The sequence below is a fragment of the Hemibagrus wyckioides genome, linkage group LG27, assembly GCF_019097595.1.
Source record: "Hemibagrus wyckioides isolate EC202008001 linkage group LG27, SWU_Hwy_1.0, whole genome shotgun sequence".
NCBI classification, from domain to species: Eukaryota; Metazoa; Chordata; class Actinopteri; order Siluriformes; family Bagridae; genus Hemibagrus; species Hemibagrus wyckioides.
In genome coordinates, this window is record NC_080736.1 from 9,589,273 (window position 1) to 9,608,096 (window position 18,824).

Consider the following 18,824-nt stretch of genomic DNA (forward strand, 5'->3'; position numbering starts at 1 on the left):
ACTACTTCTTTTTCATTTTACTTATTTATTTATGTTTTTTTCTATACACTATACAAAATCATATAATAAAATATACAATAATGTATCAAATAAATGGTACATTTTCCTAATTTGTGTTAATCATGTATTCATTATAACAGTCTAAATGTATTGTTTATATGTGTCAGCTTCATTTTCGGTTATTATTACCGTGATATTTAGGATTAGTCCCAAATGACTCCCTATTATTTATGTGTATTACTTAGTACACTATATAGTGCACTTAGTATGTAGAGTCATTTAGGAAACAGCCATGTGAACTTTTTTCCTGAGGCTGTGACCGTCTGCTGCTCCATTGAGTCATAATATACACTCAAATGGACCGGGTAGTCATAAACACTCCAATGTTGTTTAGTTAACATATTTTGCTGCAAGGTAAGACATGTTTTTTGTGAATGTATAATGGTGTAATTCTGAAGGAGCTAGTCAGGGTCAGTTTTTAGCTGTCATGCTGGCTAGCTAGCTTCTCTTTTCCTCTCATGACATATACACATAGCTAGCCCTGTTTGAGCTAGGAACACACTTACATGCTGATTAGATTTAATTACATCCGCGTGTGTTGAAAAAAGATGTACAGACGTTGTTTTATGCATGCTTCATGCTAGGTGTTCTTGCTTAGCTCACGTGTGCTTGTACCTTTTTACTACAGGATGTGCTAGCGAGGTGCTCTGCTAAGCCTGCTTTATTGCTAGCTTGTTAGCCAGCTAAGGTTAGTTACGAAAACAAGAATTTGGAGACCTATTATCAATGTAGCCCTTTTTCAGACAGGTTTAATAGTTTGGGGGTAATTTACTAGCTAGCCGACTGACTAGCACACAGGATAGAGCAGAAAGTACATATGATTTCTTCCGTACTATTTAGCACGCAGCAGTGAAAAGACTAGAAATGCCATACATTTTGAAAGCACGATTTAGTACGCTAGTATGCGATGGACACTTTTGTGCTTTTCTAATAATAATAATAATAATAATAATAATAATAATAGCGTACCGATTGTAGTTTGTAGTAATCATTTAAAAGTTAGTATAGCCTTAGTATGGACAAGACTAAAATTTATGTTCACAAATAATCTTTGCACTTTGGCACTGTTATGTAAGGTATATGAAGATATACACTCTATTGGCAAAAGTTTTGGGACAACCCTTCAACTCGTTGAATTCAGGGGTTGGGCTCGGCCCCTTAGCTCAAGTGAAAGGAACTCTTAATGCTTCAGCATACCAAGACATTTTGAACATCCTCATGCACCCAGTTTTATGGATTTTTGGGGATGACCCCTTCCTGTTCCAACATGACTGTGCATCATGACATGGATGAATGGGTTTGGTGTGGAGGAACTTCAGAGAGTCCTGATCTTAACCCGAGAGAACACCTTTGGGATGAATTAGAGCGGAGACTGCGAGCCATTCCAAATCTGGGACGTCTGTCTTTACATGCACATGAATGTAATATGGAGTTGGCCTGCCCTTTGCAGCTATAACAGCTTCAGCTCTTCTGGGAAGGTTTTCCACAAGGTTTATGGGAATTTTTGACCATTCTTCTAGAAGCACATTTGTGAGGTCAGGCACTGATGTTGGATGAAAAGGTCTGGCTTGCAGTCTGCTATAATTCATCCCAAAGATCATCCATGTCTTTATGGCCCTTTATGTTGGAACAGGAAGGGGTCATCCCCAAACTGTTCCCACAAAGTTGGGAGCATGAACTTGTCCAAAATGTCTTGGTATACTGAAGCATTAAAAGTTCATTCACTGGAACTAAGGGGCCAAGCCCAACAGCTCAATTCAATGATTTGGAGGGTTGTCCCAAAACTTTTGGCAATATAGTGTATATGTGAAAGTTAAGGATGTACTTGTCTGATATCGAGTATCGCATTTAACGACGAAAATTCATTGATTAAAGGCATGTTTTGTGTTTGTTTTTTTTTTTACTGTTTAGTTTTATGTAATGTGTAGCATATTTGTTAATTGACTACATTTTAAAATTGTTTTAATTCTTAGACTGGGCGCTTTAATATAAAACAATTATCTGAATTGCAGTTTACACTATGGTCAGATCTGCCGTTAAGAAACTACTCAACACTATCTGACCAACCAGTATGGAAAATTGAAGATCGCCTTATTTTTTTAATCAGACATATCAAAGTTCACTATGAAATGCAATAAACAAGGAAATGACTTTTTTCGCAGGTGGACAGGCCTGAGGCCGTGGCTAGGCGCTTCAGGCAGAAACCATGCAGCAGAAGCGGAACATCCAAATCATAGAATGGGAGGACTTGGACAAGCGCAAGTTCTACTCTTTCGGGGTCTTTATGACCATGACCATCCGTGCTACGGTCTACCCTGCCATGCTCATCCGCACCAGGCTGCAGGTTCAGAAGGGAAAGTCTCTGTATAGCGGCACCTACGATGCCTTCCGGAAAATCCTGCGAGCCGAGGGGATTAGAGGACTTTACCGGGGCTTCATGGTGAACACCTTCACGCTCATATCGGGGCAGGCGTATATCACGACGTACGAGTTGGTAAGGAAGTACGTCTCCAATTACTCCAAGGACAACACTGTGAAGTCCCTGGTGGCAGGAGGGTCGGCATCGCTCGTTGCCCAGAGTATAACAGTCCCTATCGACGTGATCTCTCAGCAGCTCATGATGCAGGGTGAAGGGAAGCATCTGACACGCTTCAAAGTCAAACCACAAGCGACATCCGGAGCAAAGCACAGTGTCGCTTTTGGACAGACGAGAGACATTATAGCTCAGATATTTGCAGCTGACGGGTTCCGTGGGTTCTACAGAGGATATGTGGCATCTCTTCTCACATACATACCCAACAGCGCGGTCTGGTGGCCTTTTTACCACTTTTATGCTGGTAAGTTTTTGAGCTCCTCTGACTGAATGGTTAGTGTTGATAATGAATTAGTTAACATATAGGTTTGATTATGTTTAAAATGGTTAGCAAATTCAAATAAGATTGAGCTTTGTTCGCATTAATGTAGTGTATATATTAAAGGTTAAATTTAGCCATAACTATACTCTAAATGGTTATATTTTCAAGCACAGTATGTACATAACTCACACAAATGGGAATATAATTGCAAGCTTTTGATTTGATTCAGAACCAGAGTGGCCTCCACTTTTTTTTTATTATTAATCTTTTACAAGAACTGTATCCTGTTATTGGTGTGTAATGGAGTAACAAGTCTATACCTGTGCTCTGAGGCTTTAACCTTTGAAGCTTGTGATATTTGTCATAACCATAATGAGTGTTGTACATCAGCTGACTTGTACATATGCAGACAGATATTGGAAATGTTGCCAACATTCTTTTCACACCCTACAGAGAGGAAAGACATGCTCCAGACCATGCTTCAGATTTGTAATTATGAATGTCAGTAGTTGTTGTTTTTATGTATGTGAAAATAATCTATAAGGAGAGTTCAGTTTGCTCTCAAGCATTTCTAATTAGGCATACACCTATGGCTATGGCTAACCCTGAAGATCTGCAACCGACACATCTTAAAAGCTTTATCTGGACTGTATTGGGTGTATTATTTTGACCACATCCATACTTGTCATGAAAGTGTATGAGGAATTGTAAAGCAATGTTGTTATTTGTCTTGTCTCTCATTTTACGCATGTTGTTAGCTGAGGGAAAATGGGTGGTAGCATTTTCACACCATCTCACTGCATTTGTCAATATCATCCTGAAAACACAGAAGGGAATATTGGTGCATCCCTGTACATAATGTACTTTCTGCTTCTCCACAGAGCAGCTCTCCAAAATGGCACCGAGTGACTGCCCACATTTAGTACTGCAAGCCATGGCTGGACCACTAGCAGCTGCCACTGCCTCCACTGTCACCAATCCGATGGATGTAGTTCGAGCCAGAGTTCAGGTATTTTACTTGTCTTAAGTGTTTTTTAATCATAGGCTCAGGTTACTAGTGTAAAGGATTTTAAGTGAAACATTGACTGAAGTGTGGATGGTTAACTGTGAGTTTAAGTAAGATAAAGCTTCACATATACATATCAGATATAATCCATTATAGAATTTTATTATAAAAACTAGGTTCTGTTGTGGGATGGGTGTCATTTTTAGCATTTAGGAACTTGCAGACAAATCCCGAATGCAACTGAGGCAGAGTATAATTCAGCCTTGAAGCTTAGCTGCTCAGGATTAAGGACCTTGTTTAAGGGCCAGTGGTTCTGTCTAGCATAAAACCTCAACTGCTGAATTTGTGATTATGTTTGTGACAGTAAGATGAATACACTGTGTCTGCACTGACAGGTTGAAGGCAGGACGTCAGTCATCGAGACGTTCAAGGAGCTGCTCAGAGAAGAAGGATTCTGGGGGATGACCAAGGGTCTTTCTGCCCGCATCATATCCTCCACTCCTACAGCTATAGTCATGGTGGTCGGCTACGAAACTCTGAAAAAACTGAGCCTCCGTCCAGAGCTGGTGGATTCCAGACACTGGTAAAGGAGCCGTTGTGTCTCAGCTCTCTCATCAGTGACTTCCTTTGTCCACAAAGTTCATTTCAGCTTTTTTTCTTTTTAACCACTTGCCTCATGACTTTTTGCTGTGTTTTTGATGTAATTTTATAATTGATGGTAAAGGGAATGTTTCATTTGTCATTACTGTAATTGAATGTTTTAAGCCAGAAATGCTGCTCAGGTCTGTGAGGAACTCTGCTTGCTTGAAAACTGTAAAAAAAAAAAAAAAAAAAAAATTTTATTGGATAGATGGGCATTTTAATGTGTATTTTTTAATTTATTTTTGTTACTAACTAGGTGTTTGAATTTTTTTATTTTATTTCGGTGGGGTAAAGGTTATTTCAGAATTGTTGTACCTGGTACTCGCTACCTGTCCTTTGTGCCACTTTGTGTTAAGTACTGCACTGGATAATGCTCCCACTGACATCTCTTTAAAAATTTTTTATTTCTAATCATGGTAAGAGTGACTTTAATTTTGAAAATGGAAAAATGATACTGCTTGCACAGTGTGTAAGGAGATATGCAGTGTGATTGTAATTCTCTAAAAATTCACTATAAAGATGTAATCTGTCAAAAGATTCCGGTCAATTTGAATTAAGTTATATTTTGCAGGAACTTTTGTCCTGGGGGTTTGAGAAGTGAGGTAGAATTCAAGACAAGCGTACAGCTGATGAGCTACGGGTCTCTGCTGCTAGGGCTCTGGTTATGGGACCAATCATGCCATTAGTGTTTCAGAGCTTTAACTATTGCACTGGCACAATGGAGTGAAGATAGTACACTCATGCAGTTACAGCAGAAGTTGTAAAGTTGCTATAGTTTATTTGTATACTCAGTATTTAGTCAGAGTTTCTATCAAAGAGTGCTTCGAAGATTTTTCATGTTTTTTCTTTTGTTATAACACTTTTCTACACTAGAGGGCGCATAGACTACACTTTTTGAATTGCATCCAATCCAATTGAAATCCAATCCCGACTACTTATTACACACTCAGTACAGCAGTAATGGTGTGTAATTATGCTGGTGCAGCACATCATTAAAACCTATTTTCATTTGGTTTTCATTTTTAAAATGACAAGTGTGAGTCATTTTACTTCCCGTAAAAATGAAGTCTAATTAGTCTTATTAGATTATGCTTAATAAGTTCTAGTGTATCTTCTAAGTGCATGAATACACAGCTACAGATGCAATGTCTTCTGGCCACACCTGATAGAAAAACATCTCTTTCCAGCACCCACTCTCACACAGATGACTGCAGCTTCAGTCTCTGAGCAACTGCACAGACTCCTGTGGTGCTATTTTATGAAATTGCCTTAGCCAACTGAATGAACTTTCACTCTGCTCTGATTTAGTGCTCTGTGGGAAAGCAGAGAAGTGATCTTCCTCAAATCCGCGCACCTCATTGTGTGGATATAGTGCCAGTCTGTTGGAAAAAAGCTTCATCCTTGGGTCTCAGACAAAGAAAAGGCCATGTGTTTCTTTCTCAGCTAATGCACAATGACACACACACACACACACACACACACAGTATGGAAAAATTTAGGGGGGGGGAAGGTATAGGATGTTCTTTTAATGTCTGCATGGATTTCCTTCTCCCACCTCCCAAAACAAGGTAATGGTGGATTGGCGAGTCTAAATGATCCCTAGGTTTGTACGTGTGTGTATGCACACAAGCCCTATGATGGACTGGCATCCTAGCCAAGGTGTATTAATCCTTGTACCCATTTTTTCTAAAATAGGCCCAGGGCCCACCCTGATCAGGATAAAGCAGCATACTGAGCATGAATAAATGAAAATACATGTAATTAATCAAAGTGATTCATTAAAGAGAAATATTTACGTACTTACCAAGTCGCTTCAGACTCTAAATTAATTCTAGCATCATCTTCAGTAACCGTGAGTGGTGGTGGAGCTGAGTGAATTCCAGGCACATAAGAGTGGGAGGAAACCAGAGAACCTGGAGGAAACCATTTGAACACGAGAACCTAGGCTTTGAATAGAACCAGAGAGGCAGCAACGCTACACACATTCTGTATCTTTTAGATTTCTCTCTGACTCTAATAGTGTTTAAACTGTAATAAAACACGAGATGGAAGGAACACTGGGTAGTGGAAATGCGTAGACTTGCATTAAACCCTTCTAGCACATGGAGCTCATTTTCTTTTCTTTCCTCTCATGGCTGAGGCTTGCCACAAGTACTTGTACTTTACAACCCCTCTGTAAGTAATAGCACAAATATCACTAACTACATACAACTATTAACAACACACTTTGTTACATTTCTTTTTTGTCTCTAAGCAAATATTACTACCTACAGGATAAATGCGACTGTACCGAATGAGTGATGGGAAGGTCTGATGCTTTGGTTAGTGATTAGCCTAAGGTCAGCACAGACAAATGATGGAGAGAAACATTAACATACCACTTTCCATCAAATCAATGTGTAGTCAGAGCATGCTGGAAAGCCTGGGGCTTAATCTATACACCCACAAGCATTATAAATGACTAAACCGGGCAACAGTTGCACCAGATGCCCTAAAGAGCACAGAAACACTTAATAAGTGTGATATTACAGGGCATAAGGGTTGACACAGAAGGTCAGCACTCTTTTTTGAGTTCCATGGGTGATGGATGTCCTCCATTAGTCACTGACAAGGTTGTGGTTTAATCTGAAGATTGTGTGTGCCTCATCCAGCTGAGGTCTGACAGGTGAGGAAGGATGTGACTTAAAGCTTGTACATCTAAAAACATTTAGTATTCATGCTATGACTGAAACACTGACCGTGAGATTATTAATACAAACACTGAAATACAATAAATCCTATCCACAGACAGATGAATAAGGACAATAATCAAGGACAAAAATGAATTAGTGATAAGTTGATTATTTTCTAATTACAGGACGTGCTGAAGTGTTTTGTTCCTATTGAAAAACAGCAAGTTTCCAAGAAGGACAATGTTTTATGTATTTCTCTAACGTTATTGCGGCTATAAACACTTGTTCAACATCATCTCTTTATTTCTTCCTTGAAGTCAATAAGATCGAATGCAACATGTAGGCTTACGAGAAAGCAATAAGGAAAACCTAATAAAACAAAGGTTTAAACTGTGTTAAAATGGAAACACTTGAGACTCCTAAACAGCAAGCTTTATTCACTCCATACAAATGTACTGTATGTATGTGAAGAAGATACTATAAAGAAAATATTGTACTTAAACTATTGAATTAATATAAACCCATTATTTAAAACTCATCATTTCAATTCAAGGTATGTATACTGTTGAATAAAAAGGCTCTTGAAATATTACTGCAAATGAAAAACTGTAGGGTAGAGATTTTATATCTTTTAGATAAAAATATAAAATAAAATAAAAAATGCTTAAGGTCGTTTTTTTTTAGACGTCTATTAACAAGAGTTTTAAGTGAAATCTTTTTTTCACTGGTTCCTTACAGGGTTGAAAGTTAAAGGGTTAAAAGAAAGAATTCCCCGATATACATTTTCCATGCATAATGAAATTTCGCTGCCTGAATGTTTTTGAGACAAAGTCAACGGCTAACTCAACATCTCATGTATAGCTTGGATTTCCTCATTTGTATGTTGCTTTGGATAAAAGCGTCTGCTTAATGATTAATGTAAAATGTACATGAATTACAACATTAATTAATCAACACCATCTGACTAATCAAAACTGACAAAAATTCAACAGAACTGTGGTTTAATATGAAGCATCATGTTTACCACACAGTTCAGCAGAAAGCGTCGAGGTTTTAGCATATGCCGTTATGCAAATCGGCGGCTCTTTAGACTCCTGTTGTAGCACGTTTGGTTTGTTTTTAGAAACAAAATCTCAAACCACAAAGGACATCTGAAGATCCGAATCGAACTTATTGATTAATGGGACAAACTGCAGGCTGTTGATGGGTGAATACGTGTGTTGATGGGTGCTTTCTTTTTCCTGAACTTCCTGGGGGAAAGACAAAGTGCTCTCTGGCCTCACTCTACATTTATTATCAAGTGCTGTCCAGGAGGCAGTTTGTCAAGGAGATAAATGAAGCACTGTCAGAAAAGGAACAAATCAGACAGGAGAGGAGGGTGGGCCTCATTTTCTCTCTCTCTCTCTCTCTTTCTCTGACTCTTCATGTATTTCCTGGGGCACCCTTTCCCCATCATTCCCATTCCTCTCAGCTAGAGAGGAGGGTCAAAGGATAAATTTCTGGTCCTGGGAAATGTATTAAAGAATAAGTGGAGAATGGAATAATTTCCAAAAACCACACAAGGAACAAAGTGTAGAAGAAATCTTAGACCTTGGATTTGATTTGATAAATTAGCCCCAAAATACGCTTAATCTATGTCTGGAAAATGGACACTACATGATCTAATACACTTCCATTCATAATCTATTTCAAACAAAGTATTCCTCGATATATGTTTCCCATGCATAATAAAATTGCACTGTCTGGATGGGGGTTTTTTCCATCTTGATACAAAATCAAGGACTTCACTGAACAGCTTGTGTACATTTACAGCAGGATTAATTCCAATCGATAAACAGGAAAAACAATGCAGTATGAAAGGACAAGGACTCATAAGGCAGTGCATCAGTGTGGGGAGGAGGGAGGGAGGGAGGGAGGGAGGCTGTGACGCTCGTCCCACACGCCCGTCTTCACCAGTGGTCCAGTGGAGCACAGCACAGTGAGACAGAAAGACTGAGAGAGGGTGGATGAGAGGGGAGGAAGAAAGAAAAGAAGGAAAGCGTGCCAGACTCTGAGATATACATAGATTACATTTTCATCAGTTTTATACTTTTTATCAAGTAGCTTAAACCGGATAAAAAACAACTATGCCGAACTTCGCAGGCACCTGGAAGATGAGAAGCAGTGAAAATTTCGAAGAGCTCCTCAAAGCCCTGGGTAAGTATTAAATCAGACCCTTTTCTGATTTATTTTACCCTTTTGGTGCTTGCATTCAAGAGCTTCTGTGACCGCTCTGTGATCACATGGAGTCATTTGTTTCCTCTCTGTCTCGCCAGTGACATCTCCTGTCCTCTCGGTTTTTCAGTAGCATATTCAGGGATTAAATGGTGTGAAGAGTAAATCACCATTATTCTCAGCCTGTTGCACTGCCTTTGTTTCTTTGGAGGCACATTTCTTTCTTATTCAAATCCTCGGTTTAAAGAAGTACAGAAGTTTTTTGGCCCTGGGTAAAAAAAAAAATAATAATAATTTTTTTTTTTTAATTTCATTTATTTATTTATTTATTTATTTTACATTTTAATAATTATTTTTTATTATTTTTTTAAATTTTATTTGGGGAAAAAAAAACAATAAAAAAAGCTTATTTAATGCAAGGCTTAAGGCTTGCGTTAGTTCATTTAAATAAATGAGAACCATTTTCGGGGTGAAAGTCATAAAGTTTGTGCTGTATAAAGCATCTGTATTTAACTATCACACCCCAGCATTTTGGGTTGATGACTCAGCACAAGTTCTTGAGCTAAAACTGATTAATTTGGAAAATTGAAGGCTACACTTCCAAATTGCTCTCTGCGCTTTCCATTGTTCTGGAGTACAGAAGGATTTAAGGGGGAAGAAATGCACTTCAAATGAACATAACCACCCCATAAAGATGCCAGACTGTTTAGAGCAAAACTGTACCAAAAGCCTGCGAGTTCATAATCAGCCTATGAAGAAAACTATTGAAGTGCAATGAGAACAAAGCAAAAAAAAAAAAGCCAAGAGCCATGACATTCCTTCCAGTCAACGCCTTGTCATTGCATCGCCATATTGGCAACATCTGCTGATAACAATCTGCTCTGTGGTAGGTTGATGGCTTTTTATGCAGAAACTTACACACCACTGGCATGTACTGAAAAAAACATGAACCCGACTTATGGCTGAGAAAAATGTGTCAATCATGTCACATAGTTCTCATTTTTCCTTCTCGGTTAACACAAAGCACCACAAAAATTATTCATGTCTTAGAAAAAGCGCATACAAATCACATAATTGTACCAAATGTGAAGGACATTCAGGAAAAAGAAACTGAGGAATTTAACACTATTTTGATCAACAGTCCCATAAAACTTACAACAGAAATGCTTTTTAGAACCTTAATATGGATTGTTCAAGCTTACATGATCTTTTTTTGCTTATTATTTATAGACTGATTTTATGACACAACATGGAAAATAATCAGTGATGGAATGACATGTATATTTTCCAATGCCAGCATGTCCAGAAGTGTTTTATACTTCTTATACCAACACTATTTTTATTTAATAATTAAAATACTGTACAGCATTTCTTTCGTTTCTTCTTACCTTATAACAGTTACCTCACCAGTATCATTTCTCTTGAAGTTAAAGACATTTCTCCACTATATTAACAATGACATATATTAAAAAACTTTATTTTAGTTGTTTCTATACTGTACACATAACATATGAGAAGGAGATTAATATAAAACTCTGATAGCTCTGCAGCCAAACTGCTGTTGAAGTCATGCGGATGAAAAAACATAATCCACCTTCTGACCAATCAGATTCAAGAATTCAATGATGGTATAAATGATATTATTATTTAACGTTATACACAGGGGTGAATGCCATGCTAAGGAAAGTGGCCTGTGCTGCGGCCTCCAAGCCTTCGGTGGAAATCCGCCAGAATGGAGAGCAGTTCTACATCAAGACCTCGACCACCGTCAGGACCACAGAAATCAACTTTCAGATAGGACAGGAGTTCAATGAGGAGACCGTGGATGGACGAAAATGCAAGGTAATCACAGAGCACTGGGATAATTCTTATTTGCCACACATGATTATACTGTACATGCTGCTCTCAATTCTGAAGAGATGATAATTAGAATTTGCTTACTCAGGTCAGGTTGGTGGAAAAAAAATAGCAAAAACAAGAATCCTAAACCTGATTAGAGGACACCTAGCAAATTATGCAAAGTGTGAGCAAGACTATGGTAGCCACAGCAATGAAAGCTTGACATTAAGGCGCTGAAAGACAGGAACTTACATAATGGTGCTAATCAGAGTGACAGGAGACACAGGGGCAAGTGATTGATTTGCTGGGGGCTGATGGGATCTATGTAACTGTAGTAATATGACAGCCATATTAGACTGAAGTTTAATTATTTAAATGAATAAATAATGTTAATTGATGTATACACATATAGTAATGACATAAAGGGAGTGTTTTTTTAATGTAGAACAGTTTTATTACTGATTGATCACAAGGACAGATGATGCACCATTCTTCATGGACAAAATAAACCCTTTTGAGAGCAATCAGTGTGACTAATTTGATTAATAGTAAGAGATTTATGATTTGGCTGATCAAACTACTGAAAAGCCTTAATATTGAGTCAAAAACTGGCTACTGACAGAATCAGCATGTGATCATTGCATAAACCTTTAGCTGAAGTTGAATAAGGTTGCTCACACATTTTGTAGTCAAATCTGGCTAGTAGTAGTAAGCTTCAGTCTGTTGCTAAGACCTTGTATGGAAATAAAGTCTAAAACTGATTAGACAAGACTAATCTAAGACAACCTCATCTTCTTAATCTGCTAGACAGGAGCACGTTATGCACAGATGTCAGATGTGGAAAGTAACAAAGCACAATTACTTTGTTTCTGTATTTGTGGGTTTTATTTTCCTGACACCTAATACTTTTGACTTTTATTCTCTACATTACAAAAGAAAAATCTCATATTTGTTCTCAGCATCTCTGCATTTCCCTATAATCACATATTTATAAAGTCTAAAGGTGACATTTTAGTATCAGCTTCAAGGATATATTTCCTTACAAGTCTAAACAGATTTGACGGTGTGAATGAGACCTGAAACCTTTAATCACGGTCATCTAGCCACTGATGCATACACAAAGGCAGATTGTATTATGTTCAACTAATTTGAATGATCAGAGTTATATTCATGCTGCTAAGAATTGAGTGATGGATTCCTTTCAAGCTTTATTTGTTACATACAAAGAGCTATACAGAGTACAATGTCTTCATAGTGAACGTATTGGTAGTAGGCTTTTTAAACTGTGCAGTAGATTATGAGGTAGACATATAGTGTCGCACATAAGCTAATAGTAGTGTGCAAGAGAAGTTTTGTAGAACATGTGTTTAAAATATGTACAGAGTAAGACCCAAGACACATCTGTGGGATATACATGAGTAGATATAACTATGTGTATTGTGATGCATGTATGCATAATCAGAGAGATGATGGTGAGATGAGTTATCTCTATTTAAGGTTCAGTGTATCCGGTAAATATCCAGTAAAGTCCCCTTCAGGATCCTGCACTCTTACCGCCATGGCCCGAGTTCAATTCCCAGATCCCCCAAGCTGATGCTGCTGGGCCCTTGAGCATAGCCTTTAACCTCAATTGCACAGTTCGTAATCGCACATATAAGTCATTCTGAAGAAGGGCATCTGCCAAATGCTGTAAATGTAAACTGAATCAGTGCTGCAGGATTGTTTCAATCATAAGATAAAAAAGGTAAGTTGCTCTGGATAAATGTACGAAATGAGAGGGAAGGAGGGGCATCCGGTGTAAAACCTGTGCCAAAATCAAAATATGTGGATCAGATGATCTGCTGTGGTGGACAACAATAACATACCGAAATCCCTGGGAAGCAAACTGAAATTTAAAGAAAAAGCTACCCATTCCATTAAAGTGAGGTTGGGTGCTGACATTGGGCCAATGTTGGGCCACCAGACTTTCAGCTACTTTTAAATAAACCTTGCTAATGCTACCCCAAATCACCCTTTGCTTTTTTCAAGGTTTGGTGCCAGTATAATTTTGGCAACACTGGGCAAACAGGGCTGAACAAAATTTCAGCTACCTTTAAATCTACCATGCCAATATTGGCCCAACATCAGCCAGTCTGTTGGGCCAACATTAGGCCCACACAGGCATGCTTTTTATGAAAAACTTCTCGTTTGACATCACTGACCTAATGCTGACCTAAAGCTGTTTAGGGAGAAGCAACATAGCTTCCCAAAATAGACATTGGGAAAACGTCAGTTTGCTACCTGGGGATATTTTTGATAGAGATTGCGGAATGCCTGTGCGAAGTAGCTTCTCCTGAATCTCTCTGTGCTTGCTCTCATATTCTGAAAGCCTTTTCCTGAACGCAGAAGACAGAACAGTTTGTGGTTTGGATGAATGAGATCTCTGAGGATTTTCCTGGCATTATCTCTATACTGCTTGATGTAGATGCCAGGCAGGTCAAGAAAAGCTCTGCCAATGGAACGTTTGGCCAAATATACTACCCTTTTCATAGCATATTAGGAATAAAGCTGTTGTTAGTTAGCCTTAGCTAATGTTTTCCCATGTTTCTTGGTTCTTTGGTATAGACGGCACTAATATATCAATAGTAACTAAAATGAGAGTGTGTTGAACGGCAGACATCTTTTTCTTTTGTGAATCTGAAAGGTTTATACAATTCTATACCATCTCTGTGGTAATATAGTGAATAATTATTCATGCAACAGTAATCATTCAAACTAACCTAGATTTAATGTAAGCGAATACATGTCCAGAGACACTATGAGTCAATTACACTTCAGACGTACAAATTAACAATAAAGTCAGTTAGAAATTTATCAGTGACATTTACTCGGGTCAGAAATAAGCCCCCTTTGGTTCCTTGCTGTAAAGTATGTGCTGGATTTTGTCTAAATCTTCATGGTGGTCAGTCTGGTAGCAGTTTTACTAGGTAACCTTTATGACTACTGATTTTTACTAGCTACATAAAAGCAAAAAACAAAAAAACAAAACAGCAAAGTCATCTGTTCCTTTCATTAGGTGCATTCACTTTACAGTAACACTTTGACACCTACATACGCCATTCATTACTAACATAAAACTGCAAGAACATTTATACAGCTCAATCCTTCTTCCTTAACTTTTATTTTAACTAAACACAACACTCAGCAAATGACAAAGTTGCTGGCTTAAGGGTTGTGTTATGATACCTTCTAGACTGATACTTCTGGGTGAAATCTTTTTTTCGTACTGGAACAACATCATCCAAATGTTTTGGTTTGTGTCAGTTTTCATAAATAACGTTTATACACTGAGAGGTCCAAAAGGTTGAGACAAAATGGCTGAAATTTTTTCCAATAAAATTGGAAATACACAGAAAGTTTTAGAATTTTGTCATATTTAAAACAGGGGAAGTAATATAATATTTAATACTTCTAGGTCCCTATTTAAATGTAGGCAAATTAATGATAGTGAACATGTTTTGTATAAAGGGTCAGATTTTCCTCATGTCTAATCTCTTCTACTGAAGCACATGTTCAGATAAGGCTCTGATAGATTTGATCTAATTGGATCATAAGGTTTGGCACAGACTTGTGGAGTCCATGCCAGCTCAAGCGCACACTTACATTAAAGTAAAAATGGGACAAACATAATACTCTTACCAAAACCAAAAACTCTTAAATTAATTTTTTTTTTTTTTTTTTACACAGATTCTACTTTTCACTCAAGTTGTTGTTAATAATATAATTAGTAATGAAAAGGTTTGTATAAAATTAGAAAAGAATGCAAGACTGGAGCATTTTCAATATTGTTCTCAGACTTTTGGACTCCACTGTAGGTTCTATATAGCCCTTTGAACCATGTGTGTAAATGGTACCAATTTTATTAATTGGTTTTCCTGAAGACCTTTACAAAACATGAAAAGAAGCTCCTGTTGTATTAGTAAACTGTTGGGCCGTGTCTCCATGGGTTACAGGAAGACATGCAGCGATGACTCCGCTGTCTGGGGAAAGTTCAGAAGCCCCAAGTGGGACTCATGGGGCCATTTTGAGGCTTTATAAAAGGGAGAAATATTGCAGTGACTCATAGCCAAGCTGTGATGATGTAGCAGGGTCAACTGCGACGGTGCCCTCAACTCAGCGCTCTTATGAATCACACTTTCAGATCAATGGCCTTTCAGTCTTTCATGTTCTCCTGGAATGTCTGCGCAAACATTATTTTTATGCTGATATCACAAACCTGCAAGCTGAAAGTAGTTCTAAGAGCAATCTTAAAGCTCAGTAATTTATTTGACTATCGATTTGCCCAAAAGGGCTTTATTTCTCTCAAGTAGCATTAACCTTTGAGTTGTTCACAGAGCTTGGCCACATGGGAGACGGAAAATAAGATCACCTGTAAGCAGACACTACTGGATGGAAACGGACCGAAGACCTACTGGACCCGAGAGCTGAGAGGGGATGAGTTAATCCTGGTGAGGAAATTCTTGAGGACTCTGATAAAGTAGATGCTCCATTACAGACATACGATATACCGTATCTTAATCACCATTCACACTGTATGATTCATATTCTCCAGGCAGTTTGGATGGTGATATGGTGGTATCTGATTTTCGAGGTGTACCTCAAAACATAAGGTAGTGGTTAAGGCACATTCCTTGAACGTCTATGTGCTCCCATCAGAAACATGTCTCTGATTTCTCCTGAAAACTCAAGAATGCAGCATGGCTCTACATCTGGCCTGTTTGGTTTTATAGACCAGATGGACCATCAGTAAATGGGACTAATAACTATGCTTTACTGGGAAGGAGTATTTCCCCTTTACTGCCTTGGCAGTCCCAGTGGGACATCAAATGCGTTCCTCACTTGATAAAGTGACTGTGCTCAGCTTAACAGGGGTGTTTTTTTTTTTTTGTCTTTTTTTCCAAGGCTCGACATAGGTAGGAAGGCTGTGAAAACACTTGTCCTCTGAAACAATGTCTGTATATTATAGATGCAACCAAATATTAATACGTTATTTGGTTTGTACAACAGATAATGTCTTCTAAACTAATACAACTTGTGAATAGGAGGCACACTATTTAGGTTATATGGTTGTTTTTTCACAGAAAGGGCATCTATATGAGACTGCATACCACTGGGACCTTATTGGATGCAACAAAAATGTCACACCACTACTTTCATACAATACAATAGCAGATGTGAATTTGAGGCTTACGGTTCATTAATGTGAATATGTAGTGGCCTTTATTAAATTGGTTGGTTCTTTGGCTACTGGTTCAGCTGTATTTTGGGAAATTGAACCAATCAAATTTGTTGGAAATTCAAAAGCATGTGGAAACAACCAAAAATATCTGAGTGAATGAGAACAGAGAGGAAAAATGGCAGAATGTCTATAGTTGAGACCAATTTTAAACTTCACACACCATACTGACTGTGTTACCATTTTTTTCATTGTTTCAGGGCATTAGTAAGCCACTCCCATGTTTAATACAAATACAGATCCACGTATGAATAAGGATCCATCTGAGTTCCTTGTATTCCTTTTCATTTCCCAATGACATCACTGTAAATTTCCTGCTCTAGTGATAAGCCCATGCAAAATAGACGCCATCTTTTTCCCTGTCATTATGACTCATTGATAAGACATGTTTTGACTTGCCCCAGGAAATACTGTAGTGTGTATTCAACAAGTAAGATATATTAGAGCTTGGCCTTGGGTCAGCAGCATCTGTTTGCCAGCAAAAACAGGACCCACATCAAAGTCATTCCTAGCTGGTGGGGAAATGCGTCTTTGGTGTACACGAATGAATAAATAAGAAGCAGTACATTTCTCAGCGTTGTGTTCCCTTATCATGCCATCAGAAGGATATTTGATTAGTGATTGATTTTGTGTTTTGTTCTTTTCACATGGTATATCCACTGTATGCAATGAACTTACTATAGTTGGTAAAAAGGTTTAATTGAATCTAAAATTATTTCAGAACTTGGCACATTGCACAAACTATACCATCACCCAGAGGACTCCCAAAAGCTGGCACACAGCAGCAGAGTACCTGGAGGTGACCCAGCTTAGGCTGGACTAATGATCCTCATTGATCATATTACATCAGGGAATGCTAGAGGAGCACAGTGCCTTGACACCCTTCTCGCTAATGTCTCCCAAGACGCCAGTGCACTGGGCAGATGGTCTGTCTTAACTTCCATTTTTAAAAGGGTGGCTGAGGTTGTCCAGCCCTCTTTTCCTGCTCTGGGACACAGATGGTGCTTGGTGCTGACAGCCGGCCTGTTTGTGTCCTGCTGTGCTTTTTGAAACCCAGTAAACACACCAATGAGGTGTTGAACTCTCCCATTTTTAATTCTCCTCCAGCAGCAGTATCATAGAGATAGAACACAGCCTCCAATACGTACTGTTAGACCTTAAAATTAATATTCAGTGGGAACACAGTGGGAATGTAACCATGTTCTTCATCATCATAATTGCATTCCACTCGTGTATGAAAGCCATCACTCACGTTAGACAGTCCACATACTGGAGTGAATATGAAATTAACTGTTGCCTCCTATATTCCAGTCATTTGTCTGAAGATAAACTGTCAGTATAATTGCATTAAAATGTCTCGCTCTACTTTCACGCTTTAGACGTTCGGAGCCGATGACGTGGTGTGCACAAGGATTTATGTGCGGGAATGAGCCCCATGAGAACCAGATGAAGAAATCAGTCAGGGCTCACAGGAGTGACACTTCATTTCTATGTTACATTACAGTGCTTTTTGTACCAATTTGTAGAAACCTGTGGAATGGCTTTCTTACACATACTGGACCATGAAACATATAGACACGTGTAATACTACGTAAGTGCTATTCATTCAATAACCTGCCATTTTTTTACATTTTTATGTTTAACTGCTTTGTACTAGTTTCATTAAAAGTACTATAAATAATACTGGTCTCTATCGTCAGTTACACTGTGGGAGTCCTTTTGTTTTGCAGCAGTAATAAGACCAAGGCTATGTTGGCTTTACTGATAGAACTGTTTGGATTATAAGCAGCAGCCACATGAGCATGTAAACTTACTCACATAAGTGCATTGTGGGTCTCTATGTCAGTATTGTGTTCTACTTGACAAAAAACTATTTACAACTACAAGGAAAACATATTTGCTGTAAACCAACTGACTTTGGAAACCAACTACAAGGAAAACATCAAAACAAATTGATAATAAATAAATAAATAAATAAATAAATAAATAAATAAATAAATAAACTTGTCTGCATAAATAGGAATCACAAATTGAATAATAATAATAATAATAATAATAATAATAATAATAATAATAATAATATATGTATATATATATATATATATATATATATATATATATATATATATGTATATATATATATATATATATAATAATTACATACATGCATACATGCATACATACATACATACATACATACATACATACAATTATTAATTAAATATAATTACATTTATTTATTATTTAATATTATTTAAATA

The 18,824-nt window shown here is 37.8% G+C and overlaps 2 protein-coding genes across 3 annotated transcripts; both read left to right on the top strand.

The window, feature by feature from the left end:
* The first annotated feature begins 273 nt into the window (after positions 1–273).
* On the top strand, positions 274–5,100 carry slc25a44b (solute carrier family 25 member 44b). Of its 2 annotated transcripts, none has more exons than XR_009203854.1 (4): positions 274–414; positions 2,223–2,897; positions 3,802–3,924; positions 4,317–4,454. XR_009203854.1 is itself a non-coding variant. In XM_058382435.1 (4 exons), exons 2-4 carry the CDS (start codon positions 2,267–2,269, stop codon positions 4,506–4,508), a joined length of 951 nt encoding a protein of 316 aa, XP_058238418.1. In that variant the 5' UTR covers positions 274–414; positions 2,223–2,266; the 3' UTR covers positions 4,509–5,100. The 2 variants fall into 2 exon arrangements, 1 of the variants encoding a protein (XP_058238418.1); XM_058382435.1 differs by having other exon boundaries at positions 3,797–3,924; positions 4,317–5,100.
* Positions 5,101–9,196: 4,096 nt separating this feature from the next.
* Positions 9,197–18,244, top strand: crabp1b (cellular retinoic acid binding protein 1b). The gene is made up of 4 exons (XM_058381388.1): positions 9,197–9,431; positions 11,113–11,291; positions 15,662–15,775; positions 17,943–18,244. The coding sequence occupies exons 1-4, from the start codon at positions 9,362–9,364 to the stop codon at positions 17,991–17,993; spliced, it is 414 nt and encodes a 137-aa protein (XP_058237371.1). The 5' UTR covers positions 9,197–9,361; the 3' UTR covers positions 17,994–18,244.
* The last annotated feature ends 580 nt before the right edge of the window (positions 18,245–18,824 follow it).

Excerpts from the sequence above, each read along its gene's own strand:
- crabp1b (XM_058381388.1), top strand. The coding sequence starts at position 9,362 with ATGCCGAACTTCGCAGGCACCTGGAAGATGAGAAGCAGTGAAAATTTC. Across the intron at positions 11,292-15,661 it reads TGGATGGACGAAAATGCAAG|AGCTTGGCCACATGGGAGAC; the intron begins GTAATCACAGAG and ends AGTTGTTCACAG. Across the intron at positions 15,776-17,942 it reads GAGGGGATGAGTTAATCCTG|ACGTTCGGAGCCGATGACGT; the intron begins GTGAGGAAATTC and ends TTCACGCTTTAG.
- slc25a44b (XM_058382435.1), top strand. The coding sequence starts at position 2,267 with ATGCAGCAGAAGCGGAACATCCAAATCATAGAATGGGAGGACTTGGAC. Across the intron at positions 2,898-3,796 it reads TTTTTACCACTTTTATGCTG|AGCAGCTCTCCAAAATGGCA; the intron begins GTAAGTTTTTGA and ends GCTTCTCCACAG. Across the intron at positions 3,925-4,316 it reads TAGTTCGAGCCAGAGTTCAG|GTTGAAGGCAGGACGTCAGT; the intron begins GTATTTTACTTG and ends CTGCACTGACAG.